Source organism: Trichosurus vulpecula, chromosome 3 (assembly GCF_011100635.1).
Source record: "Trichosurus vulpecula isolate mTriVul1 chromosome 3, mTriVul1.pri, whole genome shotgun sequence".
Lineage (NCBI taxonomy): Eukaryota > Metazoa > Chordata > Mammalia > Diprotodontia > Phalangeridae > Trichosurus > Trichosurus vulpecula.
In genome coordinates, this window is record NC_050575.1 from 412,901,290 (window position 1) to 412,921,619 (window position 20,330).

General features: G+C 50.0%; 1 protein-coding gene across 1 annotated transcript; it reads left to right on the forward strand.

Annotated features, from left to right (window-relative positions):
- Positions 1-3,155: 3,155 nt before the first annotated feature.
- Positions 3,156-19,431, forward strand: MATN3 (matrilin 3). The gene is made up of 8 exons (XM_036750121.1): positions 3,156-3,393; positions 5,168-5,734; positions 11,601-11,726; positions 12,373-12,498; positions 13,929-14,054; positions 15,461-15,586; positions 16,613-16,723; positions 18,933-19,431. Exons 1-8 carry the CDS (start codon positions 3,156-3,158, stop codon positions 18,986-18,988), a joined length of 1,476 nt encoding a protein of 491 aa, XP_036606016.1. The 3' UTR covers positions 18,989-19,431.
- Positions 19,432-20,330: the final 899 nt, after the last annotated feature.

Consider the following 20,330-nt stretch of genomic DNA (forward strand, 5'->3'; position numbering starts at 1 on the left):
CAGGGGACGGTGGGGGGCGGAGGGCTGGTGGGGACGGGGGCTGGGGCGCCACAGAACACTGGGCTTCTGTCCTGCGGCTTAGGGAGGAGCCCGGCTCTCCCTCCTGCCCCAGCCCTGCCCCACGTTGGTTGTGCGACCCTGGGCGTCTCACTCATGTCTCGCCTCATTCGGAAACTTGTTTCAGGATTTTCCATTGGTGTATGGGTCAGGGAAGTCCCTTTGTCTCTCCATCTCCCCCACTGCTCCACTCCCTCTTTTGTCTCCTTTTGTCCCGGGGACGCTCATACCCGGACCCTCGGGGATTTGATGAGCTCGGGTAGTGAGCGCGGCTCCTGTAACCGCGTGCTATTTCTAGGCGTTTATTCTTTGGGTATTCAGGCCATTGATATATATGTGTGTTCTTGTCTATCCTAGTAGAATGTAAACTCCCTGAGAGCAGGGACTTTCATTCTTTGTCGTCCTTGGATCCAACAACCGAAAACAGGCGGACACACAAGTGGGCACTCAGTACATGCACTATGACTGACTGAGTGATTCATTGTGCATGGATGGAGCACTTTGGCCAGGAGATTTCATGCTGGATACCAAGTGAAATAAGCAGAAATCGATATAGACAAGGACTACAACAAGGTAAACAACAGGAACTAAGCAAAAGAGCTGGATGCTGGATGATTCTGAATTAGTTTGGCTCAGATGGAAGAGATCAGCAAATATCTATTCTTTCAATGAAGGGGTGGAGGACTATCGGTGTGAAGTGTTGCCTACTCTATCAGATGTGGTCAGTGTATGTTGATTTTGCTTCACGCCTGCCCCCCCTCCTTGGTTACAAGGGAAGGCTCACTGAACTGAATTGGGGTGGGGAGTATATGAAAATAACTGATATAAAAACAAAAGCAACCAATTGAGGGTCACCAAACTTTTTTTTTAAAGGCTAGGTAAGTCAACAAGCATTTATTAAATGCGGATTATGCACCACTGTACTTTATAAGCACTGGGGATGCAAAGAAAAGCCAAAGAAAGTCCCTATTCTCAAGGACCTCGGTGTAATGGGGGAGATGCATGCAGACAATTATATACAGGCTAAATCAGAGATGATCAACAGAGGGAGAGCAGTAGCTCAAATTCAAGGGAATTGGGAAGTTCTCTTGTAAAAGGTGGGATGCTAAATGGGATGAGAAGGAAGCCAGAGGATTCCAGGTGTGGAGAACAATCAGGGAAAATGTTCAGATTCGGGAAATGGAAGGTCTTGTTTGAGTAACAGCCAGAAGGCTGGTGGCACCAGGTTATAGAATATGTAGTGGGAGTAAAGTACAGGGAGATTTGTATTTGATCCTGGAGGCAACAGGGAGCCCCCCAGGTAGGGGGTGACTAGGTCAGGCCTGTGCTTTTGGAAGATCACTCTGACAGCTGAATGGAGGATGGACTGGAGTGCAGAGAGACCTGAGGCAGTCAGACCCACCGGCGGCTACTGCCATAGTCCAGGCAGGAGGTGATGAGGGGCTGCACCAGGGGGGATGACAGCATCGAGGAAAGAAGGGGGGGTATATGACAGGTGCTATGGAGCTAGAATCAACAGGTCTTAACAACCAATTGCATGGGGGCAGGGGAGAGGGTGAAAGTGAAGAACTGAAGATGACATGACTGAGAGGTTAGGAAGAGGAAGGGAAGACTTGGGTGGGGTGGGGGGGAAGATCACAAGCTCAGTTTGGGACATGTTGATTTTAAGATGTCCAGTTTGAGATGTAAGACTGGAGGTCAGCAGAGAGGCTAGGGCTGGACAGTAGATCTGAGAATTATCAGCACAGAGATGATCATCGAATCCGTGGGAGCTGATGAGATCACCAAGGGAAGCAGTCTAGAGGGAGAAGAGAAGACCTAGGACAGAGACATAGGGGACGTTCATGAGAATGATGCATGAAGATCAGATAGGTAGGAGGAGAACCAGGAGAGAGCAGTATCAGGAAAACCTAGAGAGAGGATGGTATCAGAGGGAAGAGAGTGAAGGACAATGTCAAGGTCACAAAGGAAGAGATGAGGGGTGCTATTATTTCTCACTTTCTTGAGTAAATGACTTCCCAGAGCTCCCATGGTTGGAATTCAAACCCAGCTCTTTGGACTCCAAGGCCAGAGATAGGTCCCCTACTCAGGCTGCCTCTCAGTAAACATTAATGGAGGAAAGTCTAGAGGAGAATTCAAACCTCTTAGTTGATGTTAGCTACACTTAGCCACCCTGTTTATTTTCTGGCTTGGGTCTAGATAGGAGCAGGTCAAAAGATCTCTTTTCAGAACCTCCTTTTCTGGAAAGGAAGGGGATCTGGCTCCCAGAGCATTCACTGAACTTGGGACCTTTCCTCCACCAGACTTGTCCCTCTGGCCTTTCCTCATTAACCTATTCCCCTGTGTCCTCCCATCCCCTCATCACCTGCTCATCCCTTTAAAGGCCAGCCCTTTCACCTCCAGAAACCCTTCCCTGATTCGCCCCAGTTGATAAAGTCCTTTCTTCTTGGAGCTCAGCGGCTGAGTGTACTGTGTCTGAGATGCACTGACCAAGGTACATGGAGTATCACAGTTGTCTTTGTTCCTGTATCTCTTCCCTAAACTGGGGGAAGCGAGCAGTGCCTGAGTCTAGTTCCTCTCCCCGTCCCTAGGCTTTGGGCACAGCAGGTGCTCAAGGAATGTTTGTGGAATTGAACAGGACATGTCTGTCTCCGCTCCTCCATCTACGGAAATCTTTCCCTTTCAAGGGACTTCTCCAATGGCCACCCCGCCCCCCCCCCCCCACTCCCCCGCATTTGACGGTAACTTAGGTGGTGGTGAGGCCGGATCTCGTTCAACGTTAAGGAGCAGAATTTAGGAGGTCCCGGGTTAGCGTAATAGGCGACATTTCTCTAGTGTTCTAAGGTTTACCGCCCTATGAGGGGAAGGGGCAGCAGTGAAGGGGACAGGGTGTCAGACAAGGCTGGGCTGAATGCCCAGCAGTCCTGACGGCGGGGGCGGGGGGCGAGGCCAGTCCATGGGAAGCGGGGCGGGTTTCTCCTCCCCCAAGGGCCGGGCTGCTGTGAGGCAGGTCTCCAGCCCGCGTGGGGAGGTGCACTGCATTACAGGAGCTCAGGACCGTACGGACGACGGGTGGGATGCAGCGAGGCGTGGGTACGATGGGACGCCGGCTCGGGGCTAGCCCTCTTTGCTTCTTCGTCTTCCTCCTCCTTCTCTTCCTCCTCTTAGAGGTGCCCACAGCTCGGGGTCAGCCCGCTCGTCGGAGCCGTCGCCAGCTGGGGTTGCGGAGGCCGGGGAGCAGCCTAGGGACCAGCCTTGGGTCGCCCGGCTACTCGCGGGCCAGCGAGCCTCAGGTCCCGCGCGGCAGCGGCCGCAGTAGCGGCAGCAGGAGCACAGGTGAGGAACCCGCCGCTGACTGATAGACGGGACTGGAGGGTAGACCGGCGGCGGAGGAGGGAGAGGAGTGAGCGCGGCTCCTACGGGCAGGAGCCAGGCTGAGGGCTCAGCGGGTGGGGAGGTGAGCAGTGCCTGAGTTTAGCTCCTCTGCCCATCCCTAGGCTTTGGACACAGCAGGCATAGGCGTAGGTATGCGCACGGGCTGCACTTTGAAGGCACCGGGACTCTCCCGGGCAGAGCAGGGAAGGGCAGAAGCAGCTGTGTCCAGGGAGTAGTGAGAGCATCAGAAGCTTCTGACTCTGCCGCTAACCTGGTCTGGGGATTTGGGCAAGTCTCCTCAGCTCCAAGTGGGCTGTCTGGCTACAGAGACTGGGGATGTGGAACCTAGAGAAGAGAAGTCTTACGGCAGGGGATTGTAGGAGGGCAAAGTGTGGGTTCTTCTTTACGAAAAATCAATCTATTTTGTTTTATGGGAACATACGTGGGAAACGCTAGAATTAATTTCGTATTTATATTAATTCGGGGGGAAGTAAGATTTACGAGGAGCCAAGGGGTTCAGGACCCAAAGGAGGTTGGGAACTCGTGATTTCGGGGGACCCAAGAGCTAGGCTCAAGTATTAGAAGAGGGATTAGGGTTATTGGGCTTGGCCCCAGGTGCAGAGAGAGACCAACTGAGGCTCAGTGGCAGATAAAACTTCAAAACTGGGAGAGCTGTCCCAGTGATCTCCCTGGGCTGTCTCGAGTGGGGGATGGGTGGTCCCGAAGTAGGGATGGGCTGTCATAAGTGAGGGATGGATAGCCCCAAAGTAGGGCTGGGCTGTCTCTAGTAGGGGATGGGTGGGAGGGAGGACTCACCCTCAGTTACTGGGTCCTGGTTGAGCCAAAGGTGATCGGGATGTTGCAGTGGAGGAGATGCCACTGAGGACCCCACCAAATCAGACATTCTGAGATTCTCCATTTTTCTGCTCTGAGGTCTCTTGGTTCCAAGGGCTGCCAAGGCTGGCCCCAACCTGTGGGTCCGACCCCCAACAGCTGCTGCTGCTGGCTGCCATTACTGTCCCCACCTACCTCTTTTCCCCTGGCCGAGGAACCCTTGGTGAAGCAGCTGTGTGGGAGGATGCTCAGTGAGGACCTCAGCTCCCCACTGGCTGCTCCAGAGGCTACTCCCATCAGGCTTTGTGTTGGAGAGCTGGCAGGAGCTGAGACCACTGGCTCTGCAGAGCACATCCCTAGATCATTCTGCTTTCACTTAGACATCTCCGAGGGCAAGCCAGAGCCCTCTTTTGGAACAGTGACCCATGAAATTCCTCTGAGGCACAAGGGCAGCCATGGCATTCTGGGGGTATAGTGGGAGAGGTCTGGATCTGGAGCCAGGAAAACCTGGATTCAGATCCTGCCTCTGACTCCTGCTAGCCATGTGACCCTCGGCAAGTCACTTTCCCTCTGTTTGCCTCTGTTTTCTCATCTGTCAAATGCCAGGATTGTACTTGATTCCCTCTAAGGTACCTTCCAGTTCTAAATCTATAACACTATGATCTTAGTTATCTTTACCTGGGGCTGAGTATTCAGTAGGTGCTTCATAAATGCTCTACTCATTTGGGATTCACTTCTAGTATTATACAGGCCAGATAGTGTACCCTGGGAAAAGCCTCTCCAGAAAGTGGCAGGCAGAAGGGTGGAGACCATGTGGGGAGGCTGGTCCTCTGAAATCGCACTGTATTGCTGGCTGATGGGCGGTCATCTTTCTCTAGCTCCATCTTTTTTTCTCATGCAGATGTATGCAGGAGCCAACCCTTGGATCTGGTGTTTATCATTGACAGCTCACGCAGCGTGAGGCCTCAGGAGTTCACCAAAGTGAAAAGCTTCGTCACTAAGATTATTGACAGCCTGGACATTGGGGCGACTGCCACTCGGGTGGCCCTGGTGAACTATGCCAGCACCGTGAAAATTGAGTTCAATCTCCAGACCTATTCTGACAAGGCATCTGTAAAGCAGGCAGTGTCCCGGGTCATCCCTCTGTCCACAGGTACCATGTCAGGCCTGGCTATCCAGACAGCCATGGATGAAGTCTTCACTGCAGAGGCTGGAGCCCGCCCTGCCACCTTCAACATCCCCAAGGTGGCCATTATAGTGACTGATGGACGGCCGCAGGACGAGGTGGAGGAGGTGGCGGCACAGGCCCGAGCAGCTGGCATCGAGATCTATGCCGTGGGCGTGGACCGGGTAGACATGCAGTCATTGAGGACAATTGCCAGTGAGCCACTCGATGACCACGTGTTTTATGTGGAGACCTATGGGGTGATCGAGAAAGTGACCTCGAGATTCCGGGAAACTTTCTGTGGTAAGACAGAGGGTCAAACTCTCATAACAAAAAGGCATTGTTAAGCAAAGTAAATTCTTCTATTGGCCATGTCCAAAAAGGTCTGTTTCATTCTGTATCTTGAGTTCATCAGCTCAGTCAAGACTGGGGTAGTATGTTTCGTCATCTGTTTTTTGGGCTTTGTGGTTGGTTATTGTGGTCACCAGAGTTCTCAAGGGTTTCCTGGTTGTTTATCTTTCCAATATTGTAACAGTGGTTCTCCTGGCTCTGCTCCTTCACTCTGCACCAGTTCATACAAATCTTCCAAGGTTTTTCTGGAACCATTCATTTTGTCATTCTTAGAGATCATCTTGTTCCATTTTTATAGATGGGAAGATAGAGGCCCAGAGATGTTACTGGGCTTAACCAAGGCTACAGAGCTTAGGTAGTCATGGTGAGAACTTGAACTCAACTCTCCTGACTCCAGTCTCAAGGCTCTTACCTTACCAAGCAGAGGACTTGAAGGTGGAAAGGCTCATCTAGTACCCAACCCTCTCATTTTACACATGAGGGAACAGGCTTAGAAAGGGTTAGTGCCTGCATAGGTGATGGGACATCACTGGATCTGGAGGCAGATCACCTGGGTGTGAGTCCTGACTCTGACACTTACAATGCCCCCCCCACTCCCGTGGGGCTCATTGTCCCCACTTGAGGACACCCTGAGGAAGTTGGATCCATGCTCCCCGTGCAGCTCTGCTCTGACATTCTGCACAATTCTTGCTGCCCCCCAGACTTGTTCAGGGAGTGAACACCTTTGTATATTTAGTGAACCTCCCTTTGTAGGAGTGATGCCTGGGCAACCCTGAAACAGCACTTCTTTTATTATTCCCCCCCACCCAAATTTTGAGGGGAAAAGTGAAACCTTCCTTCCCCATCTTCAGGTGTGTATCCCTAAGGATGTGGCTCCTCTCAGCCCATGAAATCCTGGTGGGGCTTTAGTCAGGCACTCCTAATTTTTCTAGGTTGGTTCTTTGAGCTGAGAATCAGGGCCTCCCCCAGGGAGTTCACTGATCAGTTAGTTAACAAGCATTTATTAAGCATTTGCTATGGGCCAGGCACTGTGCTAAGTACCAGGGATGCAGAGAAAGGCAACATGGTCCCTGTCTGGGAGCTGGCTATGTGCAAATAAGATACAGACCAGTGAAGTGCTGATCATCTCAGAGGGAAGGCATTAGAATTCAGGGAGATCAAGACAGGCTTCCTGCAGAAGGTGAGATCAGAGCCACACCATGCAAGATGTAGGGAACCTGAGGTACCAAGTGTAAGCCAGAAGAGACTTCAGGCGAGAGAAGGGCTCCCGGGCTGCAACTACTAGGCTGAGGGGTGGGAGCCTCCATCCAGCTCCCATGAGCCACAGAGGGGCAGCCAGGGGCAGGGCTCCCAGGCTGCAACACCTTGACTTGGGGATAGGTGGGAGCCTCCATCCGCCCTGGTGAGCCAACAGCTTCCATCATCCCTGCCATCAGTGCCTCCACTTTGGTTGGGGGTCCCCTCTCAAAGAGAACGAGCTAGAAATCATAGGAGCAATGAGGCTCTGGAAAGCCGCCCTGTCCCTGAAATATGACTGATCTCAAGCAGGGCTGGCATGGAGGGGGAACAACTGTGGCTGTCGGAGGCTCTGTATTTTATCCCCTGGGTGGCTAAAAACATTTGAAAAATATATATTTGTATTGATACCTTGTTTTTATATCACCAACATTTGTTACTGTCCCTTCCCCAGACCCCTCCCAGAGAGCTGCCCCTTACATTAGAGAAGAAAATGAAACGAAGGGGGAAAGTTCAGCAAAATTTACCAATGTATTGAAAAAGTCTGGGGTTATGGGAAGTGCCCTGCCCCCATAGCTGTCCGCCTCCCCATCTCTATAAAGGGGTGTGTGTGTGTGTGTGTGTGTGTGTGTGTGTGTGTGTGTATCTTGGGGGGGGGTCTTCTCTTATCTGGAGTGAATATTATTTATAGATTCTTAGACTCAGGATGAGGGAGGGAGAGGAAGAGGGAGAGAGAGATTCGGACAGAGAGACAGACAGAGAGACAGAGGGAGAAGAGAGGAAGAAGTCAAGGGAGAGGGGGACAGAGAGAGAGAGACACCCATACACACACAGAGAGAGAGAGAGAGAGAGAGAGAGAGAGAGAGAGAGAGAGAGAGAGAGAGAGACAGAGACACAGAGAGAGAGAGAGAGAGAGAGAGAGAGAGAGACAGAGAGACAGAGACAGAGACAGAGAGAGAGACCTCAGGAGGCATGGGCTGATCAGAGGCTCTTAGGACCATAGTTCAAGGAAACCTCTCTGGGCCTCAGTTTCTTCATCTGTAAAATGAGAATGGTAATACCTGACAGGACTGGTGTGAGAGGCAGGGTTTGAACCCAAGTCCTCGGACCCCAGAGCCACCATACTTTCCACTGTCCTACCCTGCCTTTCTTTCTTCCACAGCTAAATGGATGTTTGGTGGAATTGTGATAGCAATAATATTAATAGCAATAGTTCATGTTTCTAGAGCGTTTGAGGATTTCCAAGGCTGTGTGTGAATCCTGTGAGTATAGTAGTGTCAGTCTTATTCCCATTTTACAGATGGGAAACTGAGGCTTATGGGGCTAAGAGACTTGCCCAGGATCACCCAGGTTGCAGAGGCAAGAAAGGTTTGAGGTGGGGTCTCCTGACTCCAGGTCCAGGGCTGTAGTCACTAAACATGCTCACCCTAGCATTAGCCCCTCAGGTGCCTGTGGGACAGAAGGTCTTGGGGGACCAAGGAAGAAAAGGGCTCTCTGTTTATCTAGTAGTATCATGCCTGGTAGACAGCCCTGCCCCTGCAGCCCTGAAGGCCAGCATCAGACTCTGGTCCCAGCTTCTCTGTGGCTCAGTGTTCTGCTACTGAAGGTCTCAGCACCAGGTCTGGAGCACCTCAAGTCAGCAGTCCAGAGCGGGAATCTCCGTCTCTGGCACAAAAGGGCTATTTGTTCAGGGACAGAAAATGAAGTTCTGTCTGGGGGAAAAGGATATCGCTGTCCACTGCCTGGGACAACATGTGGTGCTCCATGCCCTGGAAATCCTGCTCAATGAAAAGGCCCTTCTTGGGCAAATATTAGCCTTGTCTGGGTGCCAAGGGCAGCAGGAGCGGGGCTGCCTGCCCACCACAGGCATGTCAGCCTCCAGCCTCAGACCTCCTCGGCTGCTCAGGAGGGGCTCAGATCACAGATCCAGCTTACAAAAAGATGTCATTGGGAAAAGCCTGATGGCTTTAGGAAGAGTCTGATGTCAGGTAGCTGTCCTCCCCCTCAGGTCCTGACTTCCCTTCTGTTTGCCCCTCCAGATCACCCTCAGTGATGAGTTCATTCCCCCAGAAAGCTCATGGGGCCAAGTTGGCAGCCTGGCACATACACACACACGTGCACACACAGACACACACATGCACAGAGAACACTCACATGCACACTCATACATATACATACACACACACTCATACACATATACACACTGACAATACATACTCACACACATACACTCACATACATACACTCACATATATATACACTCACAGATTTACACACATGTTCATATACTTACACTCACACATTCACACTCACATACACACTCATACACAATCACACACACACTCACACACACATGGACACAATACACTTACACACACACATACACACACAGTCATACACTTGGACACACACACTCACAATACATATACTCATATACACATACTCACATATATACGCACACACATATATACTCACACTCACAATACATATACTCATACTCATTCACTCAGATATACACACTAACACACACTCATTTACTTACGCACACTCACAATACATATACTCGGGCATATGCACTTACATATATATACACACATTCACACACCACACACATAGATAATCATACACTCACACATACACACACTCACAGTATGCACACACACACTTAAATATACACATACACTCAAACCCATTCATATATACACACTAAATGTACTACACCTATACTCACATACACATATGCTCACACACACATAGATTCCTACACACACATTCACACATACACAAACTCGCATACATACACTGATGAACTCTCCCAAGACATACTCTCACGCACAAACACACATTCCCACACACTCCTCCACACACAGGTGTCTCTGTCTGAGCAGCAACATTCACACGTACGTGTCAGAAAGTTTGTCTTACTTCCTTTCCTGTTTGCACATTTGGACACGTCCATCACTCTGAGCCAAGAGTTTCAACTCAATGATTTTTCTGTGAAAAATCTTCTGGAAGTCATCCATGAGTCTTCAAAATTCAGTTTCTGGTGGAATGTGCCTAGCATTCAGAGCCGATCCAAAGTTGGTGGGGATCACAAAGCTGCTCTTGAGAGGTGGGGCAGGTGTCCCTGCATCCTTGGGCCTGGGCCAGCAGCAGAGATGAGTAAATCACCAGGTCACCAAGGAGGCCAGAGCTGGACTGGGAAAAAGACTGAAGTCATCTGCTCTGAATTCAAAGACCTTTTCATTCTGTTCAAATGAATCTAAGAGGCATTTTATCAAATGCTTACTATGAATGAAAGAATGAATGAATGGAGTGAGTGAATGAATGAATGAACGACAAAGCATTTCCTAAGCACTTTCCATGCTAAGTGCTGGGGATGCTAATACAACAAGCAAAGACAGTCCATACCCTCAGGTAGCTTACATTCTAATACAAAGAGACAACATACGTGGGACCTGGGGGTGAGGGGACTTTAGTTTGGAAAGTTTCATGGAGTTGAGTGGGGCAGGCACTGTGCTAAGCTATCAAGTCAACAAGCATTTATTAAGTGCCTACAACAACCTGATTTGCCAGAGACTGAAGGTAAAAACCATTCCCTGTCCTCCCAGAGCTCACCAGCTATCTAAAGGGAAGACAGCATGCAAACAACTGTAGAAATAAGATTTTTTTTTCCCAAGTCAACAAACACTTATTAAGCACCTACTATGTACCAACTTCTGTGCGATGTGCTAGGGATACCACGAAAGGTATTTCTTCCTTAACTGACTTAACTGACTGGTCAGAACTGGCCCAGATGGATGCTCTGCTCTTTCCCTCAGGCTTGGGAGAGAGTTGCACAGGTCTTCCCTCCCCTCCACACAGTGTCCTTTCCTGGTATACTGTCCTGTTCCCTCTGTTCCATAGTGTTTTAGACCTGTGCCAGCAGTTTGGAGCTCTGCAGCTCTGATGTTATAAGGTTGTCTGCCCTGGAGCAGGTTCTGCTGGTGTTATGGGATTGTTGGCCTGGCTCTGGCACTGCTGGTGCTACAGAGTTGTCTGTCCAGGCATTGGCAATTCAAAACTTTGCAGTATTGGTGCTACAGGGTTGTGAACTCCACCAAGGTTTTGCTCCTAAGGTGCTTTCACAGCCAGAGCAAATTTCCACAGCCTGGAGCCCAGGTCTCCATGGGGCTAGATAGAGGGAGGGAGGACCAGAGTGTGGTGGTATCTTTTGTTGTAAGCCTGTGCCATGTCCTTAGGATGCGAGTGTAACCTCTATGCTGATAGCATGAGAGGTGGGAGAGGAGTGCAGAGTGAGCTCAGTGAAAATGAGCATCAGTTTGTGGTTTGTTTTTTTAACTTTTTTAATTCTAGGTTTCCTAGACTATGGAGATGTTGAAATTGCTTCATCTTTGGAGCACAATTTCTGTTTTGAAGAGGTTTGAGAGGTCATGGGGATCAGAGAAAAAACCTAGTCTGCCATTTTGTTGCTCATATGATCTGAATAGCATCTCTTAAATGAAAAAAAAAAAAGAAACTTCTAATTGCTTGTTAGCTTATTCATCCTAACAGAGACTATCCCCCCAATTCTCCTGGCTAGCTTTGGACCAGTGTGTGCTAGGCACCCATCAGTGTGAGCATGTCTGTATAAGCGATGGAGATGGTGCCCATCACTGTGAATGCAGCCAAGGATACACCTTGAATGAAGACCAGAAAACTTGCTCAGGTAAGGCTTAGCAGGAGGGAAAAGAGAGGTCACTGCTCCTGGTACATTCCCATGGATTCCACTTGTCCACATTGCAGCCAGGCCTGCCCTCTGCAGCACTGTGGGAATCCTGGGAAATGGATGGATTCTACATGCTATTGGCTGAGACTGGGAATAATCCAGTCCATTCCAATTCTAGGACACAGAATATCAACGAAGAGAGGGACCTTGAGTAGACAATGTCAGAACTGGGAGGGACCTTCAAACATAGAGCAGAGATCAGAACTGGCAGGGGAGAGGCCACAAGCATTTATTAAACACCTACTGTGTGCCAGGTACTGGGCTAAGTGCATTACAAATATCTCTCTCAAACCTCACGACAACCCTGAGAGGCAGGTGCTATCTCCTACGCCACGAGGCCTCTGACACTGGCTGCCAAGGACCCTCCATCCAGGTGGATGCCGGGCTGCCTCTAGGCATTAGAAGGACCTTAGAATTCCGGACCTAGAACAGCATATCTGGGAGGGACTTTGATTATCCTGTCCAGCCCTCTCCAGGATGGGAGGTGACTTAGTCAGTGACTGGCAGGGTGTTCTGCTCGCCCTGTGCTGTGTCCTTATTGGCTCCCTACTGATCTATGTGCCTGCATGTGCCCATCTTTTGGCAGCTGTTGATAAGTGTGCCCTAAACACCCATGGGTGTGAGCACATTTGTGTGAATGACCGGGCAGGTGCCTACCACTGTGAGTGCTATGAAGGCTACATCCTGAATGAAGATAAGAAAACCTGCTCAGGTAAGGGTCAGGGTGGCAGCTTGGCACCTGCCCAAGCTCAGCGAGGTGGCTGGGGGGATGGCTCTGGGGGACCTTTGGTCATCGCTGTTCACCCTCAGGTTGGGTTCTCCCCCAATATATTTAAGAAATGAGAAAAGAGACCTCATGTTGCATGGTGGCAGGGAGAGGTCTGTGTTGTCTCTGGGGTCAGGCCTGGCCCTGGGTATGTACACATTTCCTGGAGCTCACCTGCCTGGGCTATCTTGGCCTTGCCTTGGGACACCTCAGCTGGGATCCAGCTCTGCCCTGACCGCCTGAGGGGCCATCTAACCTCTGAGGGCCTCAGCGCTAATGGTGGAATAATGGTAGCTGCCTACCTGCCTTGCAGGGTTGTGGGGAGAGAAAAATGTTGTGAAGAGGACAGCTATCATGTGTGTTTGTGTGTGTGTATATGTGTGTGCGAGTGTGTGCTGGAGCTGTCCCTCAATGCTGTCTAAACTGAAGGAGGAAATGGCCCCAGAGGACCTTAGGGCCAGGCTTAGAGACTCCTTGAGGAGGTTCCTAGAAACCATCCTTTGAGGGTGTAGCCCCCCAGCCCCAGTGATGAGCTGCTGCCTTGGGGCTCCAGCTAAAGGTCAGGGTGACTGGTTTGTCTGCTTACTACTACACCTTTCAGCTAGGCTTTCCCACTGTCCTGCAGCTGGCTGGCGTGCCTGCCTTGGTTATTTGGGGGCTGGGAAATTTCCCAAACATTCTGGTGTGTCTAGGAGAGACGGTTGGGGGGGGTATCAGGATCCAGCTCCCCCAGAAAGGCTGGGGATGTGCCCATGAAGAACAGGCTACCCCCCCGCCCCCGCATCCTACTGCCTTCCTGCACACCAGGAATAATCCTTGCTGGTGTTTCTGTGGGGCCTCTGAGGCTGTAAAGCCATGAGCTCATTGGCACCTCAGTATAACCATGTCAAGGTGGACAGTGCAGAAACCAGTGTCCTCCTTTGTAGGACACTGGGACTCCTAGAGATGAAGGGGCTTGCTCACGACCATGTCAGGTGGGATTTGAACCAAGGTTTTCCTGCTTCCAACCCCAGTGTACTATTTGATAGACCCTGCTGGGTCTTGGGCTACTTGGATGGAGGGTCCTTGGCAGCCAGTGTCAGAGGCCTTGTGGTGTAGGAGAATCAGAATCAGAGGGTCCTTGGGGGAGAAAGAGCCAGGCTTTGAATGCTGCCCTGATTGTTTGGACAGGGTCCTAGGGGATGCAGCCTGTGGCTGTGTTCAGGGGGCTCTTCTCTGTCTGTCGGTGCTCAGAGCCAAATTCCTGACCTGCTCAGTTTCCAGTGGTCTTTTGCCTTTACCCAGGCCCAGGGCAGGGTCTTTCCCCCTGGCTGTAACCTCTGCAGTTCACCTTTGTTCTTGTTTTTCTTCCCTGCCCTGGCCCCTCCATTTGGCAGCTCAGGACAAGTGTGCCCTTGGTACCCACGAGTGTGAGCACATCTGTGTGAGTGACAGGGCTGGTGCCCACCACTGTGAATGCTACGAAGGTTATGTCTTGAATCAGGATAAGAAGACGTGTTCTGGTAAGAGACCCTTGGCACCTTCCTTCTCCTGAGCTTTTCACTGAGGGCCCCTCAGCTGGGCTGAAGAGGCTTTTTTAAGCACCTACTGTATGTTAGGCGCTGGTCTAAGCCCTCAGGAGATACAGAAAGGCTGCTGAAGGCATAAGGGCTCAGCCTCCACAGTAGAGCTGCTCAGGAGGGGCTGCTCCAGGAGAACCCCGAACTGAGGAGTTAATAAACACAGCAGCCGGAGAAGGATTCCAGGATGATGGGCTGGAGTGTCCATCTCTGGCTGAATTCTTCAGGGATTTGGAAAGTCGAGGGAGACTTAGCTCAAGAGCCTTCCCAGGATGGTGGGGCCTCCCCCACGGGTTGAGCTGCTGGTAGAATGGCCTAGGAAGCACTGGGGGGCGGCCCCTTAGCCTTGAATGGAGGGATGCAGGGTCTCATCCAGTCACAGCCTCCCCTTTGTTACCAACCCAGACAATGGTGGGACCTCAGACATCCTGGGGTCCAACTTCTCATTTCACAGCAAATACTTGGAGGCCCAGAGCAGGGAAGGACCGTGCCTAAGGCAGGCCTCCTCACTCTACTCCATTCCACAACTTTTGCATTCTCTCTTTTCCTGAGGGAGCAGTTGAGTGGCCAGAAGATCGCTTCCCAATTCTCCCTTTTGGTCATAAAATTTCTCACTTGCCCCTTACTTTGCTAGAGCTGTGATCAAGTGGGTGAGTGTGGGCATTCCTTCTACTGGTGCTGATTGCAGCCCACCTATCCGGTGCCAACCTTGGCCTCCCAAAAGGCCTGCCCAGAGGATCTGCCTTCACTCTGGGAGGCCTTCCTGTGGCTCATAAAGTCACTTGGGACCAGGGTAGCCCTCCAGCTGTCTTTCTGTATCTCTCACTCACTACGTGACCCCGTCTACTTTTTTCTGGAAAAAGAAGAAAGAAAAGAATGAAAGCTAGAGTTGCTGGCCACCCATTTATGGAGCATGTACTGTGTGCCCAGACTGTGCTTGGCAAAGTCACTGAGAAGGGGGTGAGCCAAGCCTTGTCCTCCAAAGCTCAGCCTGGAGCTAGGGAGGAGATGGGAAAAGAGAAGGAACATTGCTATTGAGGTCACAGGTGCGAGCCGTGTCTCGGCTACTTCCTGGCTGTGTGATTTTGGTCAAGTTCCTGTATTTCTCTGGGCCTCAGTTTCTGAAGCTGTAAAATGGTGGGAGCTGGATTGGACGATCTCGAAGGGTCAGAGTGTGTGTGTGTGTGTGTGTGTGTGTGTGTGTGTGTGTCCCGCGGCTGCTCAGGGCAGGGCCCATCTTTAGTCTAGGAAGGGAGCAGACTGATGTTTGGGGATGTGGTTTTTCCTTTGTGTTTTATCTGTACATGTTTCCCCCACCCCTCCCACACCCCCTGTGCTTCCCCGGGCAGCTCAGAATCAGTGTGCTCTGGGCACCCACCGCTGTGAGCACCTCTGCGTGAGTGACGGACCTGGGGCTTACCACTGTGAGTGCCGCCCGTGGTTCAGCTTGAATGAAGATGGGAGATCCTGCGCAGGTGAGGCCTGGGGCCAGGGGGAGCAGGGAGGCCCAGCAAGGAGCAGTCCTTCCTTTGTGGGATTCCCAGGTGTATGCAGCAGGCTTCAGTTCAGCACAGACACACGCTCCCTCACCCATGGGTCCTGCCAGAAGGCTGGGGACCCCCGACTCGCTGCCTAATCATCGCTTAGGGAAACTTCATGAATGGTCTTGAGGTGGTTCTCTATGTAGAAAGGTGGAGGACCTAGTCTGACCAAGGCCTGAAATCGGGAAGTCCTGAGTCCAGACACTGACTAGCTGTGGGATCCTGGGCAAGTCATTTTACCTGTTTGTCTCAGTTTTCTCACCCGTAAAAGGGGGACAGTAACAGTGCCTACTCGCTGCAGTGAGAAAGCAACTGTAAAGTGCTTGGTGCAGTGCCCGGCACATAGCAAGTGCTTTATAAATGTTAGCTTTTATTAGCTATCATTATCACTATTATTATTATCATTGTTATTATTATTATTATTATTATTATCATTCCAGTCGGGTCACCCTTTGCATTTCCTCTGTATCCCTGACAAGCTATTCATTCATTTAGCAAATTTGTGTTGAGCATCACTGTGTGATAGTCTTCATGGTACAGCAGCAACCCTCCCGTGGTTCTCAAGCGTTAGGGCCAGTGGGTGAGAGACCCTGCATCTACCGTTCAAGGGCCCTCCCAAGTTCAGAGGGTATTCTTCCCAGGTTGATTGTGGGAAGATGACATTGTCTGGTCCAACAGGTCTCCAAGATGTTCTAGTAAGTAAGAGGGGTTGCAATCTGCATTAGTGGAGAGACTAACCCGCTGATCAGTCAGAGGTGTTAGGTGCTAGGGTTCAGTGCGTGTCTTGGTGGAGGTGGTCCTGAAGTATGAGACTGCTGCCTCTCCACACTCCTTTCCCTGCCTCCAGGGGCACCCAAGTCAATAGGTTTTTAAAGTCCCTTCTTAAAAGTGAGACTGCAGGCTCCCAGGTTTCCCGAGTCCTGATTATTCTAAAACTATGCTCAATGTCATTGTCTGCAGCCATTGAAGAAGCCCGGAGACTAATCTCGACTGAGGATGCCTGTGGCTGTGAAGCCACACTGGCCTTTCAGGAGAAGGTCACCTCCTACCTCCAGAGACTTTCATCCAAGCATATCCTTTTCCTCACCTTCTTTATCATCCTTGCCTGCCTTCAGTGAGGATTCGCAGGCTGCGGTTAGGCCAGCCATTCAATTGGCCAATTAGTCAGTTGATTGATCAACAAGCATTACTTTGTGCCAGGCACTGTGGTAGTGAATACCTACTCTGTGCTGGTAGGTGCACACGTACTCTGTGCCAGGCACTGTGGTAGGTACTAGAAATAGAAAAACAAGAATGATTTAACTTTCCCTCCCTCCAGGAGCTAGGTAGGGAAAGGGCAGGTGTGCAAGTAGGTAGATCTGACAGAGATGAAAGGTCATTTGGTGGTGATGGAGGAGGAGGTGGAGGAGGAGAGGCCAGGTACCAGAGGATCCAGAAAGGATGTGTATAGAAGCTGGCATTGAGTCTGGATGGAAACTAGGCTTTCTACAAGGCAGGGGGAGGGGAGGGGAAGGATGGGCCCAGAATGGAAGACTGGAAGCTCTCTGAGGGCAGGACCTGTTTGTCTATCATAGCGCCTGGCCTGTGTAGGTATTTACTACATGCTTGCTGGCTGACTGGTTCTGGGCAGGGCCTGCATAGGTATTTACTATAAGCTTGCTGGCTGATTGGTTTTATGCAGGGCGCAGCTTCCAGAGATGGGAGAGGGCACATAGTGAATGGGGAGCTGGCAGAAGGCCAGTTTGGCTGGACTTTAGTGAGTGGGAAGTGGTGTGCCATCAGGCTGGAGGGGCAGGAGGCTGGTGCCATGTTGTAAAGGCCAAACAAAGGAGTTTCATTTATTCATTCGTTTAGCATTTTGTGGGTACTCTGCGTGCTGGGCACCATGGAGAAACAAAGACAGACACAAGACAGTCCCTGCCCTGGAGGAGTTTACATTCTTTGGGATCTAAACAATCTATACCTAGAAAATTAAATACCAAGTCATTTTCCAGAGGGAGAGCCCTTGTGGATGGGGAGAGGGTGGGGACAGGCTAACTGTTGAAGGTGGCTCATGAGCTGACCATGGAAGGGAGCCATAGATCCTTCAAGGAAGAGGGGAGGAGAGAGTTTTCTGTTCTTTGTAGAGATTCCATAGAGCCAGCACTGTTGTGCTACAAAGTTCTTAGTATAGAGGGTGGTGAAACTCATTGACTCGGTTTCTCCTGAGCATCAGCTTTCTGGCATATTCCTGTGTAGGTGGCATGTGAATAGTAGTCTCAGAGGAAGCCAACTTGCCTTACTAGGGCAGTGTGGGGCAGCTGAACCCAGTGGGGCTGGGTTTGGAGTCAGAGGAGTGGGCTGGCCCCCGGGGTCTGCCTGCCACTAGGCAAATCTTGTCTGTTTGCTGGCCCTCAGTTTCCACATCTGTAAGATGAGAGGGTTGGATCATTATGGCCTCTGAAGTGCCTTCCAGCTCTAGACCAATGGTCCTCTTATCCCAGGAAGGCTTACCTCCCAGGAGAATGGGTCCTCTTCCTGTTCATTTGCAGTTCTTATTCAGGAGGACTCCCTTTGGGAGGAAGCTATCAGTTATTCAGTAGGGATTGCATAGTTAATGCTCCATCCATGTCCAGCCACAGTGACAGTACTGATGGGACTTGGCACCTCCAGTCACAGTGTGACCAGAAAGCCCACTCCAAGTTTGTTTCTGAATGCCACAAAACACCCCAGCTTAGCCTTCAATCCACAGCCCACCCTTAGGAGAAACCCTAGAATTTGAGCACAGCAAGTATCCTGACATGGGGGACAGCATGATGGCACTGTAGATATTTATTGTTTTTTTTTCCCACTCTTGCCTCAGGAGAGTTTAATAGGAAGTCGATATAAGAGATTAATGTGGAATCTAAGGCTTTCTGAAAGACAAAAAGTCCCTCTGGTTTCACAATTTCGATTATATATCCAGATCTGTGGGGTCAGGGCTTTCTCCTTCTGGCTGGTTATGCTATGCTTCTCCTCCTCCAGGTAGAGGAGAAGGGAGTTCGGCTTTGACTTCAGGGCATGTGTCTGAGCTGGGAGGGCTGGCGCGTGCAGAGCAGAGGTGACAGCCTGTACCCGAATCTGCCTGCATTCCTCCACTGAAAGGCGCTCTTCAAGTGTCAAATCGTAAAAATAACCGTGGCTTTCCAGTGTGGTTTGTCAAGGCAGACTTGGGTTACTGAACGATGGGGAAAATGTGATAATAAATTCAGCTTTTCCAAAGCTCTTGCCATAAACGATTTTGACCTTAACAAGGAGTCACTTGACAACATCTTGGAGAAGTTACAAGTCAATGATTTGAGACAGGTCCGCCGCTAGAGCTGCCATCCTTGCCCCATCAGGAGTCTGACAGCGTGCCTGCAGGGTGTATGGGGCCCTGGTCACCATCCTGCCAGGGGCTGCTTCCCAGCCACCAAAAACATCACTGAGCAAATAGCAAGATGAATTTCCAGAAACTAATTCTTTTTTTTCCCTTCAAGCAAAAAGCAACCCATGGAGAATAACTGTGAGCTTACTATATAGCAACACTGCTTTTAAAGCAGCAAGGTGCCCACATTGCTTTCCAGTTTTACCCCAAGCTCGGGGCAAGCTCCCTTTTCATTCCTCGAGAATTAGATCACTGAGTCCCTTGAAAAGAAGCACCAAATGCTTCCCTCTCCCAGAACTGCATCTCTCTGCATTGGAATAGTGAAAAGGCTGCAAAAAAAGTATAATGACACTGCTCCCTCTACAGATTCGAATCATTAGTTGAGACGTTTAATTCTGGAATGACTAATAAGACGAAAAAAAAAAGACAGCGGCCTCATTGACATCGGAAACTTTTCATCTCTTTTGTTTCTATAGTGTGTATCCTATACACTTATCTTATTAAAGTGTTTCTTTTGTAAGTGTGTGTCCACATTTGAATGTCTACATCATCTAGATAACTTAGGGGACTCCAACGGAGAACTAAGACTATTTGCTGAGCTCACAGTTTGGGCTTTCCTTCTGTCTGTTACTGTAATTGTTTAGGGTTGTTCACATTCTAAAGACACACAGATGATTCTCCTTCTGTGCCAAGGTCACTCTCGAGGTCCATAAGGCACCCTACCTGTACCATGAGGCTCAGTAAGACCTGTGCAGCTGCGATATGGGGCTCTCGAACCTTGTATCAAAAAAAAAAAAGCTAATCATAAACTCCTTGGATAGAAACTTTAGTTATTAGAATATCATGGAAGCTCTGATTCTTTATGGCTTTGCCCCATGGCTACAGACTAGCAAAATCCTGTTCTTATAAACATTTTTGTAACTTAATAAGCAAACATGATTTAAAAAAAGAAATCCTTTACGCTATGATTTATTAATGTAAGATGGCTTGAATGCATTTTTAGGACCACATCTTTTGTATACAGAATACCGTGAAGTATTCCTGGTCATTTTTAGTCATGTTTTATGAGTTGGTCTGTGTTATATTTAAAGGGTGAGTTGGATTCTCACCCTAGTTTATATGACCTTTAGAAGAATAAACATATTAGTCACCTGAGACATGGAAGTCCTTTCTGCTTTCTCATGATGCCTAGTACTACCATCAACAGTGTGGTGACTTGAGGATTCTCTGAGAACCAGGCTGAATTCTCTATATAAAGACTGAAGGGGTGGGGTGGGGTGGGGCAGGGTGGGC

Excerpts from the sequence above, each read along its gene's own strand:
- MATN3 (XM_036750121.1), top strand. The coding sequence starts at position 3,156 with ATGGGACGCCGGCTCGGGGCTAGCCCTCTTTGCTTCTTCGTCTTCCTC. Across the intron at positions 3,394-5,167 it reads TAGCGGCAGCAGGAGCACAG|ATGTATGCAGGAGCCAACCC; the intron begins GTGAGGAACCCG and ends TTTCTCATGCAG. Across the intron at positions 16,724-18,932 it reads CCAGAGACTTTCATCCAAGC|TTGACAACATCTTGGAGAAG; the intron begins ATATCCTTTTCC and ends ACAAGGAGTCAC.